General features: G+C 59.2%; 1 protein-coding gene across 2 annotated transcripts; it reads right to left on the reverse strand.

The window, feature by feature from the left end:
- Positions 1-6310: 6310 nt before the first annotated feature.
- Positions 6311-17466, reverse strand: PPRC1 (peroxisome proliferator-activated receptor gamma, coactivator-related 1). 2 transcript variants are annotated; one of them, XM_026851585.1, is made up of 14 exons: positions 16616-17466; positions 15855-15998; positions 15571-15723; positions 15012-15128; positions 11892-14631; positions 11423-11476; positions 11047-11107; positions 10607-10674; positions 9639-10443; positions 7875-8048; positions 7639-7702; positions 7279-7400; positions 6989-7140; positions 6311-6664 (listed from the first exon to the last, which is right to left on the reverse strand). In XM_026851585.1, exons 1-14 carry the CDS (start codon positions 16670-16672, stop codon positions 6561-6563), a joined length of 4815 nt encoding a protein of 1604 aa, XP_026707386.1. In that variant the 5' UTR covers positions 16673-17466; the 3' UTR covers positions 6311-6560. The 2 variants fall into 2 exon arrangements, with proteins under 2 accessions (XP_026707386.1, XP_026707385.1); XM_026851584.1 differs by having other exon boundaries at positions 15571-15726; positions 16616-17465.
- Positions 17467-19136: the final 1670 nt, after the last annotated feature.

Consider the following 19136-nt stretch of genomic DNA (forward strand, 5'->3'; position numbering starts at 1 on the left):
AGAGCTGGCGAGGAGACCGGGGGAGGAAGAGGAAACACAAGCCACCCCTGATCAAAACACCAAAGTGGGGTTTACTTTGTTTCAGTGAAGGTGATTAGGGAGCGGTAAGACACCTAATGAAACAGGAAGAGGGCAAGAGAAATTACACTTAGATGAGGCTGCCAATTTCTTAGTCTAAGGCACTCAATTCAGAGTTAAGTATGATGCAGTACAAACCAGGAGAAACTGCTGATGAGTCCCAAGGTTGGTAAGGAGATACAGGAGAAACTGCCCAAGCCACAACAAAACCAATCATGACCAGACTGCAGGAAGGATATTAACCACGTATCTTGGGAATAAATTTAGTTAGCAAATCCACCGGTAATTTCAGAAGAGACAAGTGCGAGCTCCCAAAATGCAGATGCAGCACAGGGTTGGGAAGGACTGCAAGCGCTGAAAGTAGTTCCTCACAGAGGAAGAAGGGGATCTTGACTTTGTCAAGGGATGGGGGAAGTAGGGTGAAATATAAAAGCAGAAAGGGCAAACACTTGAGGAGCAGCAGTAAGGATATTTGATATAAACTGATGAAATAGAGGCACCAAAGGATTAAAAAGACCTTACTGCACTGAAGGATGAATGTGAAGCAGCAGCGTGATGTTTCTGTGAAAAAGGAATGGCATGATGCTAGGATGCATCAGACAAGTTATTTTTAGCAGAGACAGAAACATTGCCATTGCGCAAGGCATTGTGAGACATATTCCAGAATATCCTTGTAGCTCGGCATCCAGGAAGGATAAATTTCCACTGCACAGAGAAAAACTATCTGGGTATATCAACAAACAAGCACCAGCTGATGGAAAATCTACTAGAGGAGTTTAGCTTATTCTGGCCAGACAGAGGCTGAGAGTGGACAAAAGTATTTCTGAAGAACCACTGAAAGAAAATTATAAATAAGAAAATGTTAAGAAATATCTTTAGGACATACAATCATGGCACAAAATAATGAAACTTATAATCTAAGCTTATTAGATGGTGAATTGGACAGTTTCTAGCCCTGCCAGGAGTGAACTTCTGGACCAGCCTTCCAAGAAGGGTCATGGGGCAGAGAAGCCCAGGTCAATTGAATATACAGTTTGATAAAAGCTGCCTCTGTATACTTCTAAATGGAAGAGACCCGGGGATGGGCAGTTCAGCACAGGACACAGCTCCTGGCTGGCCAGGGAGTCAGCAGAGATAAGATTATTGGGAGGAGCTACTGCTTCAGCCTTAGGATTCCAGGTCTCTGCTGGTCACTGTGAAGGTGAAAAGTAAACAGTTTTCCCCCTTAATGTGCTTCTAAAGGTATTGAGGTTTTCCTTCTCCCAGGGCACTAAACAAGCTCTGGGCCTCATGCATTGGTGCTCCCAGCATTACAGTCCCAGAGGTCTGCTCACACATTAGGCTTAACACTATTGCCAGATTAGGGTCAGGAGGGAATTTTCCTGGATTGATAAAAATATTGTGGTTGCATTTTTGTGTGGTTTTGGGTTTTTTTGTTTTGCTTCAGGCTTTGGGCTTTTTTGCACTTCTCTAAATTCACGTCTATTTTCTAGATCCTATGTAATTTTTCCCTCAAATTCTCTGCCATCACCAGGCTGCAGATCTGATGGTCCCTTAATCCCTTTGCTTGCTTCCTGTGGCATGTTACATCTGCAGCTTTTTTGCTGAGGAGTCAGGAAGCATTTGCAGCACCTGGTTTATGGGGGTAGCGGAGCAGGTGTCCAGTTTAGAGGCACCGGCAGAACATTCATTGCACCTTTACTCGCAACTGCAGCACACTTGGCTATGGGGTGACCCTGGAGGGCTGCCCCAGTGTGAACACAAGTACATGCGATAACTGCAAAAGCAGCTGTAAGAGAGAACATAGGATTTAACCCAGGCTCTCAGCTGTACAAGCACAGATTTAAAGCATGCACATCCACTGGCTGGCCTCCAGGGCTTTCTTGCAGGCAGGCAGGGATTTGGGATGAGGGATGTATGAGAGCAGAGAAAGTGTGAGGGAGGGAGGCCTGAATCTGCAGGCTCTGCATACCACAGGGGGTCTAGTGTGTCTCCCAGCTCTCAGGGGCCCCTCTGAGCCCACATTTCCAGTGATCCCAGCACCAAACTCCCATGACCCCCCTCTGCAGGTACCCTGAAGCAGGGTACCCCTGTGAGGTTCCCAGTGCAGGAAGCCCAGGCTGGGGGGGCACAGACATGACACAGCAGCAGTCCCTGCTTTGGGTCGGGACCCCCAAGCTCTTGGCTGTGCGGAGTCAGTCAGAATCTCAAGGACTGGTGGTCCCAAGGAAGGGAATGGGTGCAAACAGTGAGGAGCACTGCACAGCCAGGTTTGTGCCTGGCACCTCTCCCCACAGCAGTCCCTCCTGTCAGCTTTCAGGATGAGCACACTCAACATCTTAAGTTGGATCTTAAGTGTGAACATCCTATGTGTGGAAAAACACACCTACCTCATGGCAGTGTGGGTGCTCAGCACCTGGCAGCATCCAACTCCAAGGTCCCAGAATAACCTTTCCTGAGGGTAAGGGGCTATGCTGTTGCTAGGGAAATGTTGAGCTCTGCAAAGCTGAGGACAAGGGCTGTGCAGCCCCCAGCCCCGGGCAGAGGTGTGCAAGGAGTGCTGCTGTCAGAATCTCCTGTTGCCCTGCTGCCTTTTGCACATGGGGTCCAAACCAGCTTATGGATGGAACACAGACCGCTCATCTTCCAGGTTTTACTCACAATTAGAGACCACTCTGAATGCCCTTCTAGCTGCTTTCTAGCTTGGAGATCATGTTCAGGACATAGTAATGCAAGAGGGAATGAAAAGGGAAAGGGAGGAAGAAGGTGTGAAATCAGCATCAGTTCCTTGGAAGTTTGTTCCAGCAGCAAGGCAGGGAGGGTTAGGGACAAGAGAGTGGGATGTGCAGCAGGAACAGGGGAAAGGAAGAGAAATGGAGTGAAAACCCAAGCTCCGCTTAGTGACCTCTGAGAAAACACCCCCTGTGTAGTCCCCAGCTACGGGCTGCTACCTCTCAGAGCAAAGCCACTCACACAGGCAGTGAAGGATGCCAAAGGATGCTGAGACTTGTAGGAGGAAGGTTGGTTGTCCTACACCATGTGCCTTGGGTGAAACGGATTTGTTTCCAAGAGACTCTCCCGAGGAGCTGGGGTCCCTACAATGCTCCATCTCTGCTCCTCCCCTCTGGCAGGGGAAACCCTCGCGGGTCGCCAGCAGGACAAAGGCTGTGCATGAGCTGCACACTCCGCCTCTTCCACAGGGCATCTGCAAGGTGAAGGGGACTATTCTGGGCCAGTGAAGTGGCCACCAGCAGGACTTACCTATTGGTGTGCGCAGAGGAGAGCCAAGGCACGGCTCTGCCTTAGGAGCTCCAGGTCCAAACTCCCAAAGCGGGCTGTCTGCAGCATAGCAGGGTGGTCTGTCTGGCACGGGGGAGGCACACAGAGCTGCCTGCCAGCGAGCCAGGGGCCATCCATGCACGCAACAGCTCCAGCAAGAGCCAAAGGCAGGCACATCCTGCCTGTGTTAGAAGACAGGAGATGTATCCGTGCTGCCCTGCTACCACAACAGCTACTGTCACCTCTGCAGATGCAGCTGTGCCTGCTGGCTGCAGGGCTGAGTGAGGGATGTGCTCTGAGTGCTGCTCCTCACCGCTGTCCCCAGTCCTCTCCAGACAACTCCCACCAGCACCCACGCTTCCAGAGAGCTGGCTGTGCACCGCTTCCTGCTCTCCTGCCTCCTCTTTGCGATGGCGCCTTTGCTGCTGGCTGGGCAGCAGGAAAACACCTTTCTGCAACTCTCACACCCTCCTCAACAGACCTTAAATCAATAACCCCAGAACACAGGGCCAGGTTATTGCTAACGGAAACCATTAAACTGTAACACAGAGGGGATAAAGCCAGCCTCTAACACTTGAAAGATTTATAGGGCACAACAGCAGGGTGTTAATTCTTCTGGCAACACAAACGCTTTCACACTCCCTGCCTTTCCTCACCTGCAGGAGCAAGGAAAGGGGACCAAGTGCAGCCCAGCCCCAGGAAGGCAAGGATACAGCCTTGCTCACGCTGCAGCCAGCGACACAAGCATTTGGGGTGACGCCATGCTCACAGGGCTGCCCAAATGCACACGCCTCAGGGTAGCACATCCCCAGGGGTCATTCTGCCAAGGGTTGTCCCTCATGCCCAGCTTCAGCTTCCCGGTGACACTTCCAGCTCCCATCTGCCTCCACAGCTGCAGCAGAGGTTTAAGGAAAAGCTGTGAAGAAACTTTCAGACAACCTAAAGCAGTTGGAGACAGCAGCTCAGCTCTTGGGCACACAAGCCCACACACCTCAGACCCAAATCAGGCTACAGCTTGGGGGTGTGTTCACAGCTGGTTGAAGAGGCACTCTCCCTGCAACACTTTTGCTCAGATCTACACAGCCTCAGTGCTGCTGTGGCAGCTTGGAAACCCACGAGATGCTTGTCAGCACTGTGATCAGCACAGCTGCCCTGGGCAGGAGACGGGCTGCATGTGTGCTGCAGCAAAAGGGGTTTGCATGGGCTCTCAAAAAGGGACACTCACATCCTCCCCACAAGGCCCTGGCTTTCGACCCTCCTGCCAAGATGACGTCCCTGGGAAGAGCGGCATTACTGATTAACAGCCCCCTGCCTCCCTTCCCCACAATCCCGCTCACACCTTTGCCTGCAGCTGCCTCCTTGGACCCTCCCTTGTGCAAAGTCCAGGGCCAGGCAGGAGAGGACAGGGTGGGAGCTTGCCTGAGGGCTCACCCCGCTGGCAGCCTCACTGCATCCTGCATACCTGGGGTACTGTGGAGGCCTCCCTGGACTGAGCTACGGAGCAGCATGGCTCACCCGGTGTGCAGGTGGGAGCATCCCTCTCCATCCAGAGGAGCAGAGAGGGCACAAGTGGGCCCCAGGTGCTGTGGTAATCCCGGACCATAAGACTGCTGCTGCAGCACACCCCAGGAACATTCTCAAAGGGCCTCAGAGGCCTGAGCGTGATCTAAATGGCAGCATCAGCTTGGCTGAACCCCCCACCCTGGGTTTATTGCTGCTATTCCCCTCCCTGCTCTCCTACTAGAGGAGTGGGCATTGCTTCTATCAAGCAAGGGGTCTGGGGGGACTTTGACCAGCTCCCTCCCACCCCAGGCACTACAAAGTGCCCTGGGGGGTGGCATCCCCTGTCCATCCCTTCCCTCCATACTCCCCCAGCTCTGCAGAGCCCAACTGGGCAGCTGCAGGCTCCCCCACCCCAGGGGGTGCTGAGAGGGGGCCCAGCACCACTGCACCCTGCCCAAGCCTGTCCCAGTCCTGCTGCCAGGGTGCTCAATGCCATCTCTGGGTTCCCAGTCAGCACAGTCAGCTCAGCCCCACTCTGGTGCTGGGGATCCCAGGGTTTGTCCCAGCCCAGGAGCAGCCCAAGGCAGGGCTTTTCTCTGTCTGTCAGCACAAAAGCAGGGTGCAGGGCCCTGGCACTGCTGGCTCAGGACAAAGTGCAGGAAAGATGCTTGGCAGCAGGCCCAGGGACAACCCCTTGGGGGCTGCCTGGGATCACCCCCCTCCTCCTCCTCCGTGAAGCTGCAGCGCACTGGGAGGCCTGGCCAGGCGTCCTGCATCCCCTCCCTGACACTGTCCATCCTTCCTCTGCCAAACAACATCCTGCTGTGCTCTGCTCACTGTGGATACCTGTAACCTCTCTGCAGTCACACCAACACATCTCCCTCACGGGACACCCCGAGATGTGATGTCAGATATCCCTTTCCTTCTGGTGAGCTGGAGCAAAACCAACGAGTGGGTTTGAAGGGGACAGGCAGACATCACAGTTGCACATGCTGCCTTCAGAGCGGGCAGGTGCTCCTGCCAAGGGCTTGAACCCCTTGTACCCCAGCCCACAGCAGGAGCGGTGGTGGAGGATCTTGCACTGCCCCTCCGTGGCCACCACGGGAGATGCAGGTGGCCCCAAAACCCAGGTGGGTGCTCGGGGCTGGGGTGCCAAGTCCTTGCTCCAGCAAAGCCTGACAGACAGTCTGAGGGGTCTGCACTGCCTGTCCTCAGAGGCACTGACCCCGTGCCAGGCCGTCTGGGGGCTGTCACAGACCCCTCGGAGGGGCTCAGTGATCCCAGTCCTGCCCCACTTTCCCTAGACACCCCACTCCTGCACCCAGTCCCTGACCTGTGCTACCTCTCACAGGGTCAGACCCAGCACAGAGCCCCCGGGGTCCTGAGGGGGCACAGCCCAAGCCCACGCCTGGGAATGGCCCACACGAAGGAGGAGACGAGGCAGCGCTGCTGTTTGGGCATCCACATTTATTACATGGCTGGGGCAAGCCTGGGGCTGCCACTGGCCTGGGCCCCTCTGGTCGAAGGCAAATGACCCGTCCTCCTTAAATATTGGTTATAAAACAAATTTCTTTTTTTCCTTTTTCTTTTTCTTAAAAACCCCATCTCTCTCTCTCTCTCTCTCTCCATACTTTCCATACTTTTTTTGTCTTTTGTATTTGAATATAAAAGTGGGGGCGGGCGCTCCGCCTCGCCTGCCGCTACCTCCGCAGGCTGCGCTGTGCCTGCCGCAGCAGCGTGTCGAAGTCCAGGGAGTCAAACTTGCTCTTGACAGGGGCTGGGTCGAAATCCTCCCGGTTTGAGTCTGGAAGACATGGGGAGAGGCTGCCTTGAGCCATGGGGACACCAGCACAGTTCCAGCCACCCCCACAGCAACTCCTTTCCATCTCATTTCACATGTCAACCTCTAGACCCAGAGCTAGGCTGATGAAGGACCAGACCTGGCCTCCACCACAGCGCTGGAGGAACAGGGACCCCTGTCCAACCTCCTTGTGGGGCAGGACTATCCCTGGATGTGGTCCTGCCCAGCCAAGCCTGACTGACCCCAAGGATGGAGACATCCCTAGACCTCTGGAAAGGAGAGAGGACCTAGGGTGCCACCCCCCAACTTGGGAACTGCACAACTCACCCAAGTCAGCATAGTTCCTCCTACAGAACTGCCGGCGGCCACCGAAGCACAGGTCAAAGGGCTGCTCGTCCGGGCGCCGCAGCTTGTGCCCACTCTCGATGGCGGCAAAGGCTTCCTCGGCATAGCGGTAGGTGACAAAGCCATAGTTGTCCCTGAGCCGGAGAAGAAGGAAGGAGATCAGCAGCAACCCAGTACGTTTGTCCCCCCTTGGTCTGCTCCATCCCTTTGAGGAATGGGAAAAGAGGAGCCATTCCCAGGAAGGGGCTGCCCCATGTCCCCACAGCTCTTACCCCTCAGAGCGGAAATGCAGGGTGCACTCCTCGATGTCCCCGAACACAGAGAAGCGGTGCCGCAGCTCTGATCGTGTCATCCTACTGGGGATCTTGCCAATAAACACAACTCGCCGCTCCTCCTGCAGGCAGGGATGCACCGTCCCATGAGACGGGAATGGGGGGACTCTGTGTCTCCAAGCCCTCCTGAAGGGCAGGACCTCTCACAGCCAGCACCCTCCCTTCATTGACACCCATCACACCACACCCTGCCAGAGCCTCCCAGCAATGCTGCCTGCAAGGCTGCGACCCCACGGCTTTCTGGAGGGGCTGGGGACACCCAAATCTCCACCCTCAGTTTCCTAGCTGTCCAGCACTCACTATTGCACGTTCCTTCTGGAGGATCCTCTGCCTTTGGTAGTGGTCCTGTGCATCATAACTGTATCTGGAAGGGCAGAAACGGGACACATGAGCTACAGGGTCAAGGGGGTGCCAGAAGGGAGTGATCCCAGACACAAAGGAGATACTGAAGGAGTGAATCCACTCCTGCCTGGGACACAGGAGGCCCAGAGGTGGGTTGGAGGGAGCTCAGACCCCTGCAGGGTGGCCATGCTCACCTTCTCCGCCTGTTACTCCTCCTGCATGGTGAGGGGGAGCGGGACTGGCTGCGGGATGTGGACCTGGACGAGTAGGAGGACACTGATGACGAGGATGAGGACCTGTCCCGGGACCTGCCACATGACCCACAGCTGGAATGGGAGGAGGAGCTGTGGGAACATCTTGAGCGGTACCTGGGGGAAGGAGAGACACAGCTCAGTGTCAAGCCCACCCCATGCCCAGCACCACGAGGCTCCAGAGAAGAGAAAGACCTTCGTCCTCTCCAAGGTACCCAGCACCCCACTCTGACAGGGCCCATCCCCAGGGTGAGCTGGGCTATGGAAACCTCTGCCCAAGTTTCCCAGGGCAGTAATGACACTACAGAGATGTTGCTCCGCTTGGCTTCAAACACCGCACCAAAAAGGTAGCAGGCTCACAACAGGAACAGCCTCTGAAGAGCAAGAAACAATCACGGGGGAACCATGCAGCACATGGCTGCAACCAGGCGAGGGCCCAGGAGGAGCTGGGGCTGCTGTGCTGAGCCCCACACAGCGCACAGGATGACACTGGAGCCATCACATCCGCACTGCACTCTGCAGCCGTGCAAATGGAGACCATACACGTCTCCAACCACACCGAGGGCTGTGGCACGCACAGGACAGGGCTGGGCTTCTGTGCCCACAGCCTCCTGTCAGCACAAGCTTCTCTGGCAGGGCCAGGAAAAGCTTAAAGGCAGCTTAAAGGCACCGAAACCCCTCTGGGATCAAACTGTGCTGCCTCCAGCCAGCAGCAGGGTCCCCTCTCTAAACATGCTGGCCACAGGTGGTCCTCGCCATAGGCAAACCCAGGCCCTGAGCAGGGTGTGCTGCCTGGTGCTGCCACATACTGTCCTGGAGAAGAGCAGGTCAGAATAGCACAGCCCATGGGGACATTTCCCAGCACAGGACCAGTTTCATTTGCTGGAAAGCCAAGCCACATGGGGCAAGTCCCTGAGCTGCACATCCCTGGGACATGGCACTATATACGTGCCCTTTCCAGCTCCAGCCTTCACACCTACTGGCCACTGATGGAGGGGCCTTAACTCTATCCCAGCCAAACCCAGGACACAAGCTCTTCATGCCCAGTGATCTGGGATGTCTCCAGAACCACGCGAACACTCAAGGAAGGGTGAATGAGGGATCCCTCACCATCTCCAGTGCCTCCCACCCCAGCTGGGACAGGCTGTGCATCACTTAGATGCACAAGGACACCAAAAGAAACGCACTCCGCAGAGACCAAGACGCCCCACTTTCCTACACAGCAACCTCCATAAGGAGCACGGGGAGCCCCTGAGGCAGCCGAACCAGACAGGTTTTTCCTCTGCTTGCCTCCAGCAGCTCTTTCGAGGGCTCCATTGTGGCTCTTCTCATTTCTACATCTAGGGCTGCACCAGCCTCACAGCACAAACATCTGCAATAATACCCCAGAAAAAGCATCCAAAAGCCGAGGTGCAGCCAAGGACTTGTACCATGGTGTTCCAGGAGGAGTAAGGAAGCCTGGCTCAGCAGTGGCTTTGCAGGCACACCTGCCCAGACGTGGGGTTCAGCCAGACACCCAGTGGCAGGGTGTTGCAGCTGCTCCCCCAGTCTCTGCAAGCCAAGCACTCCTCCAGAAGGGCCACAAGTACAAAAATATCAAATACAGACATCAAGTGGACCCATAAAGAGGTGTCTGGGCACCCTCACAAAAGACCAGCCACCAAACAATTGCCCAAAGAACAAGCAGACAGATGCTCCACTGCTTACCTTCGCCACCGCTTGGGTGGTGGGGAGAACGACCGTGACCGGGATCGGGAGGACGAGGATGAAGATGAAGATGAAGATGAGGACTCGCTAGCTCCATCCGAACTGGAGCTGAAAGAGCGGCTTGCACGGCTCCGGCCAGCCCTCCAGCTGCTGGCAGAGGGGCTGGGCGAGTCCCGGGGTCTCCGGTAGCAGCGCAGAGATCTCTTGGCAGCAGCATGGCTGGGCTGGGCACTGGGAGTCCGCAGCTCCTGGTCCCGGCAGGGGGATGCAGCTGGAGACAGGAGCACCGACGTGGGAGGGCTGCTGCACCCGGCGGTGGCCTTGTCGGGGACGCTAGTCCGATAATCCAGTGGGGCAAGGCAGGCTGTCCCCAGAGGCTCCTGGCTGGGCCCCACGGTGGTGGTGGGGGCTGGCAAGGTGGGCTTGGGCTGGTCCAGCGTCCGTTTGGTTAAGGAGGAGATGGGTTTGATAGTGATGTCCCGGTGGCGTTTGACGTTCCAGCGGGAGCCGCCCTCAGCTGGGGGCTGTGTGCCTGGGCTGCCGTTACCCTCCGGCTGCGCTGCGCCTGGGATGCAGTAGTCGTGGTCTCCCAAGCAGACGTGGCTGGGGGCTGAGCCGGTGGGGGCTGGCACCAGGCTCTTCCCCTGGAGCTTACTTGGGGGCAGCGGTTTGACTTTCATCAGCTTAGCTGTCTTCTGGGGCCCTTCCTGGGGTGCAGACCCAGGTGACTGGGCCTTGGCCAGCAGCGAGACAGCAGGCAATGGCTTCCAAAGCTGGTGGGGGGGTGTCGCTGGGGGGGTAAGGCCTGCAAGAACACCAGAGGGCTTTCAAAAGCAGCCCCTTGCTGCAACCCACTCAGCTGGGGCCACCTCCCAGACCAGTTTCCTTCAAGCCCCAGTGTCTCGCTCAGCCCCAGGACAGCCCCTAGCAGGACGCTGTGGGCTCCCCCCCCTCGCACTGGGCATTACCTGCCACATTGGCCAGCTCAGAGGCCTGCAGGCCATCTGGGGGCTTCCTGTCCTGCTGGGTCTCAGGCCTGAGAAAGGGAAAAGAGCTCTGTGAAATGCAGCAGCCAAACCCCAGTCCCAGTCCCCATTCCTGGGGCACCCACCTGAGCTGCCCCACCATCCAGACCAGAGGGACTGAGGATCCCAGAGTGCTGCAAGGATGGAACTCGCACAGCCTTGTCATTTCCATCACCACTTCCCCCAGTTTTCCCCCCTCAGTGCCAGCTCCGGCCCCCAGCTCAGCGAGGGGCTGAGCCCCTCCTGGGCCAGTGGACATGGCCCCTGGTGCAGTTCAGACTCTGCCAGGACTGAGAGCTGCCCTGTGCCCCCACCAAAGGCAGGGCTCAGCCCTCTACCAAGCTCCACGCTGGGGCACTGGCTACAAAGGTCTTGGTACTCACCCAAAGCTCCCCGCCGGTCGTCTGTCCTCAGGGGACTGCACAGGAGCCACCTCCTTCTTGGCTAAAAAGAGAGCAAGCGGGTGGGTGAGGGTGGCAAGAGGCTGGGGCTGGAGGGCAGGGGCTGGACCCTGCATGTGGGGGGACATACAGAGCACCCCAGGCATGGCCAGGGAGAAGTTTCACAGCACCCCAAACCTAGCACATCCCCTTTCCTTCCCATGCTCTTCACCACCCCTTTGGCCACCCTGAGGAAGCCTGCCCACTCTCACAGGCCAAGAAGGAGACAGGGGCAGAGACACCCCCAGGACAAGGGAGCCTAGGGAGGCCGGCACGGCATGGAGGGAGCCCCATGGGGAACACCACACTGCATCCGCACCTTCAGACTTCTCAAACTGCTCCAGCAGGCTGGACAGGTCGGTGGCTTCGATCCCTGGGCCAGGGAGAGAACACAGCAAGTCAGGTCAGCCAAAACCCTCCTGGCACCATAGGGATGCACCCCAGCCACATCCTCCTCCTGCATGAACCTCCCCAGGTGATGGGGTGAGCACTGGGGAGGAGAAGCAGCGGCAGAGCTGCAGCAGCTCCGCATCTCCCACAGAGAAGACAGGAGCACCTAGCTCCGCAGCCCCAGGAGGGACCAGTTTGGGCACAGCCAGCCCAGACCATCCACTGGAGGCAACATCCTGGCAGAGCGCTGGGAAAAAACCACAAGGCCACAGGCACAGCTTTGCCACCCTTGCCCCCAGAAGTGCCAGGAACCAGTCCCGCTACCTGGGCTGCTAGCAGCACCGCTGCCTTGCTGGCTGGCGACACTCAGACCATCACCCCACAGCCCTCCCACTCACCGATCTCGCTGATGAAGGCTTGTACGATGTCCTTGCTCCTATCACTGGGCTGCACTGCGCTGAGGAGCGGCTGGTGCCTCCACGGCCGCGCAGCAGGTGCCTTGCAGGGCAGGCTGCTCTCTTGACCCGCTTTCGGTGGTGGTGCCACAGCCTGGGAGGTGGATTTTTGGCTGGGTAGCTCCTGCCCAGCAGCTGCTATGGGCTCCGGCAGGGCTTTCTCCACTGCCCCCTTGCCTGGCCCTGCAGCCTCCTCCATCAGGTGGGTGCCAGGGGACTCCACAGCTGGGCCAGCGGCAGGGGACACCTCCGCAGTGTAAGAGATGGCAGCTGGGGGGGCCTTTGGGAGATGGGTGGGGGTCACAGCCTGGGGCTCCTCCAAAGGCTGGGAGGGGGCAGCCTGGGGGGCTGCCATGTGCTGGGCTGGCGCTGCAGGAGGGACCTTGCTGGGCTGGGCAGTGGCAGCTGATGGGGCTGCCAGGGGCTGGGCAGGGGTTGGGGCCGGAGGGGCCTTGGGGTGAGAGCTCTCCCCTGCCAGCCGTGCCTGCCTCCTGGGGTCTGACACCCTGCTGGTCACTGGCCTGGCCGGGCCACCTGCAGCCCCTGTCTCGCTGGCTGGGGCGGTGGGCGGTTGCGCAGGGAAGGCTGGTGGCTCCGGGCAGGCGAGCGCAGGGGTGGTGGGAGCCTGCCCGTGCAGGAGGGCCGTGCTGGGGTGGCCCTGCAGCGCCGCTCCAGGGTCCCCGTATGCCAGGGGAGGCACCGGAGGTGGCATGGGGATTCCTGGCCAGTACGATGGTGGTGGCCACCCCACCGGGGCATAGGGGCCACCGGGGCCAAATGGAGGTGGGGGTGGCACGGCCGGCTGGGGCCAGGCCATGGCTGGAGGCGGGAGGCCAGGCACCATGTGAAAAGTACTGGAGGAGCTGGCACTGGGCGGCGGGGGCAAACCATGGCAGCCCACGGGCTGCGGGCTGAAGCAGGGCCAGGAAGGCACTGGTGGGTAAAGGGTGTAAGCACTGGCAGAAGCTGGCGACATCCTGGCGGGGGCCACCCCAGCAGCTGGGGGCACGTTTGGTGCAACAAAAGGCATTGGTGTTGATGGGGGTGGTGGAGCCGTGGTGGGTGCCAGAGCCGAAGCCAGAGCGGCAGGAGCTTTGCTGGCAGAAGGGACAGCAGCAGGGCTGCTGGGTTTCTCCGGGCTCTTCTGCGTGCTGGCTGCCTCTGCGGCTGGGCGCACAGGCGACACCAGGCAGAGGATCTCTGCCAGCTCCGTTGGAGGCTCAGGGACACTGGGCCACTTGCTGGCCACTTGCTTCTCGCCATCCTTCCTGCTGCCCTGGCTGGGCTGGCGGTGCAGCATGCGGATGCGGTATTCCCGCAGGCTCAAGGCCTTGGGTTTGGCTTCCCTGGGCAGGCCCTCACTCGGTTCTGTCACCAGCAGGCTCGGGGAAGGCTCCAGCCCCATGTCTCGCTCTGGGAGTGGAGAGGCAGCCTCTGAGACTCTGCCACCCTGTCCGGCAGCCGGGTGTGCATCTCCCCTGCCCTCAGCCTGGTCTGCAGGGCCGGGACATACAGCTGCTGGCTGCTCCTCCGCACTTGGTGTGGTCTTCTCCAGAGGCACCACAGTCTCAGCCTTCTCCAGGGCCATGCTCACTGTTTCTATAACCGGCTCCTTTTGTAGCTCCTGCTGTGCTTTCTCAAGCAGGGAGGCCCTCACCGTGCTCCGGGGCCTGCCCCGGGGCCGTGGTGCCTGCTCCGCACGCAGCTCCATCTGCCCCTCCTTCTGGGCTCGCTCCAGCTGCCGCGCCAGGAAGTCCGAGACCTGGACGGAGGGACACGCTGCCCGCCGCCGGCTTCCAGCAGGCTGGCTCAGTGGCTGCCCAGAGCCGGCTGAGCGGAGCCGGTGGGCCACGCTGTCCCTGCCTGGCCTGGGCTGCTCACTTTGGTCCTCCTCAGCTTTCTTTTTCCGACTCTTCCTTGCTCTCTCACGGCCACGTCCCTTCTTGGAGCCCTCACGTTTGCCACCCACTGGGGCCTCTGTGCTGTGCCGGGAGCTGCTGTTGGGGCTCCAGGCTCTGGGTGCTGCTGCCTCCGGTGGGGACGTGCTCTCTGGGGTAGTGCAGGAGGGCTCCTTCCCAGGCAGTTTCTCCTCCTTCTCCTCCTCCACCCTGTTTTCCTGGGCTGGAGCTCCTGGCAGCTCCTCTTGATCCTCTGGGATTGACTCCCCCGTACCCTCCTCTGCTCCCAGGAGCTGAGGCTCCAGGTTGGGGAAGCTGGGAGCCAAGGGCTGCAGGACCACGGGAATCTCCACACTCTCCCCCTCGCCAGGCACAATTTCCAGCAAGACAGGACCGCTGAGGAGCTCCTTGGCCACAGGCTCAGTCTCAGGGTCCAGGCACACAGTGAAGGTGGGCAGGCAGTAAGGGTGCATGGACTTCACCAGCTCGCTCAGGGACACATCCCCCGTGTTAATGATGCAGGGGTCTTCACGCTCCTCCAGTGCCACCCCAGCCCCACTCACACAAAACTCCCCAGCCTCCATGCTGCTGTCTAGCTCCGGGCTCAAGGCAGCCGCCTCCTCCTCCTCTTCCTCCCCATCGCTGCGCTGTGGCAAGGGTTGCTCTCGGGCCCGGTGCCAGCCCACCTTCCTCTCCACCCTTGGGGTGCTGCAGACTTGCTTTTTTGTCAGCACCGGGTCCTCGAGGCCATGAGTGACACGGTCCCAAGCCACGTCTGTGTCGGTCTGAGAAGGGGAACCAGATTGAGCATCATTCCTGGGCTTTTATCAGAGCCCCCCAGGCACAGCCAGCTGCAGGTCTGCTGCAACTCTGCAGCAAAACACCATGGCAGACAAAAAGCTAGAACACGTTTGACCCTCCCAATAAGATACAACAGAGCTGGAAACCTGTCCACCCCTATGGGGGCATCCACAGCATCCCCCATCCCACAGCACCCACCAGCTGGGGCAGGCCCTGCTCCCAGCCATGGGTGCCCTGTAAAAGCATCACTTCTGGGAGAGGATGCCTGTGCCAGGCGGCAAGGCAGGGGCCAGGTACCAACAACAGGGACACAGTTACCCCACCCTGACACTGCTCCTCCAGCTTCCCCTGCTCAGCTGCTCACCTTCCCAACCACAGAGACGCTGCTGCCACTGCTGAGAGACCTGAGAGCCTTGGGTTGCTCCAGGGCAGGGCTCTCACACTCCAGCGATGGACGGGATAAGCTGAGAAACTTCTGAAACTGGTAAGGAGACAGAGAGTGAGGCAGCAGCAGGTTTCTCCTGCTGGAGGGGACAGGACACCCCCAGCCCCAACACGATCATGCACATCACCCTGCAGAGCCTGGGAGCAAAACCTCAGCCCTGTTTCACCCACAATGTACACAGCCCTGGCCGGTTGAGCAGAGGGGGACATGCTGCTCCCCGGAGCCTCTGGCACATCTCTGGCTCCACATCAAGACCTAAGGCAAAGGCACAGCCCCTCTAAGCCCAAACCAGAGCCCCCGGGGTGTCCACAGCTGGCTCAGCCCTTCTCTCACGTTGCTGGTCAGACAGACCCTCACAGGGTGCTGGGGACAAGGGTTCTACCACCTCAGGGCACCCTCATGCCAGGACCTGGTAGAGCCCTGCCTGAGCATCTTCCCACCTGTTTTGGGGTTGGGCTGGCTCTGCCCCGCAACTCACCGAGGGATTCTCCCGCTCCCGAGGCGAGGTCAGCAACTCTGCGTCCATGATGGTGTCAAAGGGGGACAGGGTCTCATCGTCTGTGCTGTCCAGGATCTCGGTGATGGCTGTCAGCAGGGACAGCTCGTTCTGCGCATCCAGGCAGGCCTTGCTCTGCTGCAAGGGCAGGGGCAGCCTCAGAAGGTGGTGGGACAAGGCCACAGGGGACACTGTCACCACCCCACCCATGCCATGGCCAGAGCCAGCCCAGCCACCACTTCCCATGCCCGTGTGTGGGCTCCCACCTCGCTCAGAGAGAGGTCTTCGATGATGGAGATCACAGAGGAGTCGAGATAGTTCTGCATCGTCCCCAGGATCTCTTCAGCTTCCAAGATGGTTTCTGCATCCAGTGACGTTAAGTTCAGGTCATCCTCCTCGAGGGAAAAGCACTGTCAAGGAGCATGGGAAGCCAAGTAAACACTTTGCAAAAGCACCACTACCAGTGCTGATCTCCTCTGCGGCGCACAGGGCTCCCAACAGCCTGTGCTGCAAGCAGCGGCTGAGCTCACTGCCCACTCCCAAAGACGCAGGGGAGGCAGGTGGGACACAGCTGCATTGCAGGTCAGAAGATGGCACAGGGGACTTTTCCCCTTGCTGTTTGGGGAAAGGTTGGGGCCACTCCACCCTACTGCACAAAGCCCCGTGCCTCTTTCAGCCAGAGACTCTTCTGACTACTAGGGATGCCTCCACACAGAAAACTCCCACCCAATTCACTCCACAGCTGCATGACTGGAATAGACAAATTCTAAAGCCCCAGCAATTCCCAGGCTCTGCCCAGCAGCACACATCGCTTGTGCTGGACAGGGAGGGGAGAGGCAGGCTCCCCTCACCCTACGGACTGTCACGCGCTCCTCCAACTCGGACTGTTGGCGCTTCAGATAAGCCCAAAAACATTACGAAATTCATATAACAAAAGCGCAGGAGTCAGCAACAGGGATACAGCCAGCTGCTACTGCTGGGGCCCTACCCCGACACCTCTGCTGCAAGCTACACGGACTGTGCTCACAATCCAGGACAAAAGCAGCTCTGTTGCTCTTCTTCCTTCAAATTCCCAACTCCGCATCCTTTCCAGTCTGCCAGACAGCTCCAGGGATGTTCAGGTAATGCTGGATAATTTCAGAAAGGCCTTTGCACCACACTCCACAGTGTCACGCAGCCCAGTGCTGTAGGGCAGCCAGGAAAAGCAAGATGCCAGGCAAGGGCAGGGGCTGCAGCCCTCACCTGAGCAGTCGTCGGACACGCAGCCTCCGCCAGAAGCGGTGCAGCAGCACAGGCGTGTCACTGGCACGAGACAGAACGTGAATTCCTGTTTGCAGATGGGCTTAGGCAGAGATAACGCAGGCGGGGAAGATAAGGGCACCAAGGACGGAGCCCTGGGAAAGCACATCTCCTTCCCAAAGCGTCAGGGAGCAGACAGTGAGCTGTCCTCCCCCTGGAGCAGGACGGGGAGATACTGGACAAACTGTGGGGGATGTGTATCTGATGTGGCTCACCCACATTTCATGTAGGTACCGCAGCCCGCACAAGCTTGAACCCATGTAGGAGAAAATGCTCCCAGTCTCTGTGTGTACTTTGAAATCCTCTTCTGGAAATAGGAAAGCTTCACCAGAGGGAGAGCAGGCGTTTCACTAAATAGGCATTTCCTAAAACATGGCAGCACCAAAGCCACATGCCCAAAACCCCAGTGCCCGGGGCTCTTCAGAGACCTGCCTCCATCAGACAGAGCAGGCAACTCTGGCCATGGCACAGCCCTGCACGACCCTGGAGCACAGGCATCCCAGGACCAGACTGGGAATCAACACCAGGGCCTCCACAGTAACGCCATGAATCCATCCATCCCAAATCCCCCCCAGCCTGTTACTGAACGCTGACACAGCAGCCCCAAAGAGCAGGAGCCTGTAGTGGTTTGAGGCTCAGCAGCCCAGGCCACCCTCTTCCACAGCTCTCTGCCTGGAAGTGGAGCCCAACGGTGACACCACTCCACCCTGTCATGCAGACCAGGCTACGGAGGAGTAGCCAGTCCCCTCCCTCAGACAGCTCTGGCTGCTAGTCAGAGCCCGGCGCAGAGCCCCGCTGGCAGCCGTCTACAGCACAGCCTGGCTGTGATGATTCCCAGCCAATGCTCCTGGAAATACTGGGAGGAGCAGAGAATCACATCCAGGCTCACATGCTCAGCATTGCCAAGCGCCAGCGTGCAGCCCTGAGTCAGTGGTGACCGGCAGGCAGATGCACACGGGCTGCCGGAGGAAACAGCGGGAGGGATCTCAGGAGCATCAGCAGCAGAGGGACACAGGGGCCGCCTCACCCCCGCCTGCGGACAGCAAGGGGGTCTGGGGGGTGGCCCCAGGGTTGCATGGCCCTGCCCATCTTGGCTCCAGGGCTGGCTCTCCCCAAAGGCAGCATTTAATAAGAGGTTTCCAGTCATGACCAGCACTGGACATTTGGAGGAAGCAAAATCCTCCCACTCAAACCAGCCTCTTCCCGCGGCTCCTGCCCACAGTGTGGAAGGGAGGGAGGGCAGACGATCTCCAAAGCCCTCCTTGACTCAGCGCCTTGCAACAAGGAGTCCCACAGCCATGAGTCACTGACGAACGAGGCTGCGTTCCCCCAGGACTCCCTTTGATCCACCTGGGGCTGGGCACCTCCTTCAGCCCTCACCGCTTCTGTGTTGTCAGGGCGGGGGTACGAACCAGCCCAGCCTGCTTCCGCATCCCTGCCCGCTCTCCTCCCTGCCAAGGACCCCTGTGCCCCCCTAGCTCAAGAGGGGACACCCTCCGTGCCAGCTGAGCTCCCTGTGTTTTATGCTCAGCAGCACAGCGGGGAAGGAAGAGGCTGCAGGTCACAGGGATGTTCAAGGACAGGCTTGGGCTCAGGCCACTCTGCGCCCAAGCAGCCAGCACTGTAGGGGAGAAGGGAAGATGCCTGCAGCCCCAGAGCGGGCACATGGGGAGACAGGATTTGAGCCAACGGTTTAAGACTGAGATGGCCTGAGCGTGGCCACCAGCTCCTGCAGCACCCAGCCAGAGCAGGGGAAGCTACACTCGCTGCTGTGGCACCAGCAGGCACAGCCGAGGCCTCCGCGGGCCGCTGCCCGCCCAAGCCGCGCTGGCGATGCGACACGTGTGCCCGGCATGCCGTGCCGGGGCTACGCCCCAAGCAGAGGGCAACCACCCTCCTCACGCTGGCCACCGGTGGGCTGCCAAGGCAGCCCTCACCTGGCTGGAGCTGCCAGCCAGGGCACGGGGCTGCCGCCTGCCGGGGCGCGGGGTGAGCCCGGGAAGTCGGGGGGCTCCGGCCGGGCAGGGCGGCACAGGCAGAGGATGCTCCGCGGATTACTCTGCTGCTTTTGGGAAGTGTCAGGCGGGAACACACTGCTCTTCCCCAAACGCGGAGCGCTCCCCCCACGTCAGGAGAGGCTACACAGGCTCAGGGTCCCCCTGCCTGCGTTTGGGAGCCTCCCCCGGCAGCCCCACGGCCAGGGAGGAGCGCCCTGGAAGGGGCAGAAGGGCTCCCCAAAAATCCCAACC

Source organism: Athene cunicularia (genome assembly GCF_003259725.1).
Source record: "Athene cunicularia isolate RWA chromosome 6 unlocalized genomic scaffold, athCun1 chr6_part1, whole genome shotgun sequence".
NCBI classification, from domain to species: domain Eukaryota; kingdom Metazoa; phylum Chordata; class Aves; order Strigiformes; family Strigidae; genus Athene; species Athene cunicularia.

What these genes read in the sequence shown, in the direction of transcription:
- PPRC1 (XM_026851584.1), bottom strand. Translation starts at nt 16,672, where the DNA reads ATGCGGAGTTGGGAATTTGAAGGAAGAAGAGCAACAGAGCTGCTTTTG. An exon ending in GGGAGCGGGAGAATCCCTCG is followed by an intron (nt 15,129 to 15,570) that starts GTGAGTTGCGGG and finishes TCTCCTTACCAG; the next exon opens with TTTCAGAAGTTTCTCAGCTT. An exon ending in GAGGAACTATGCTGACTTGG is followed by an intron (nt 6,665 to 6,988) that starts GTGAGTTGTGCA and finishes CATGTCTTCCAG; the next exon opens with ACTCAAACCGGGAGGATTTC.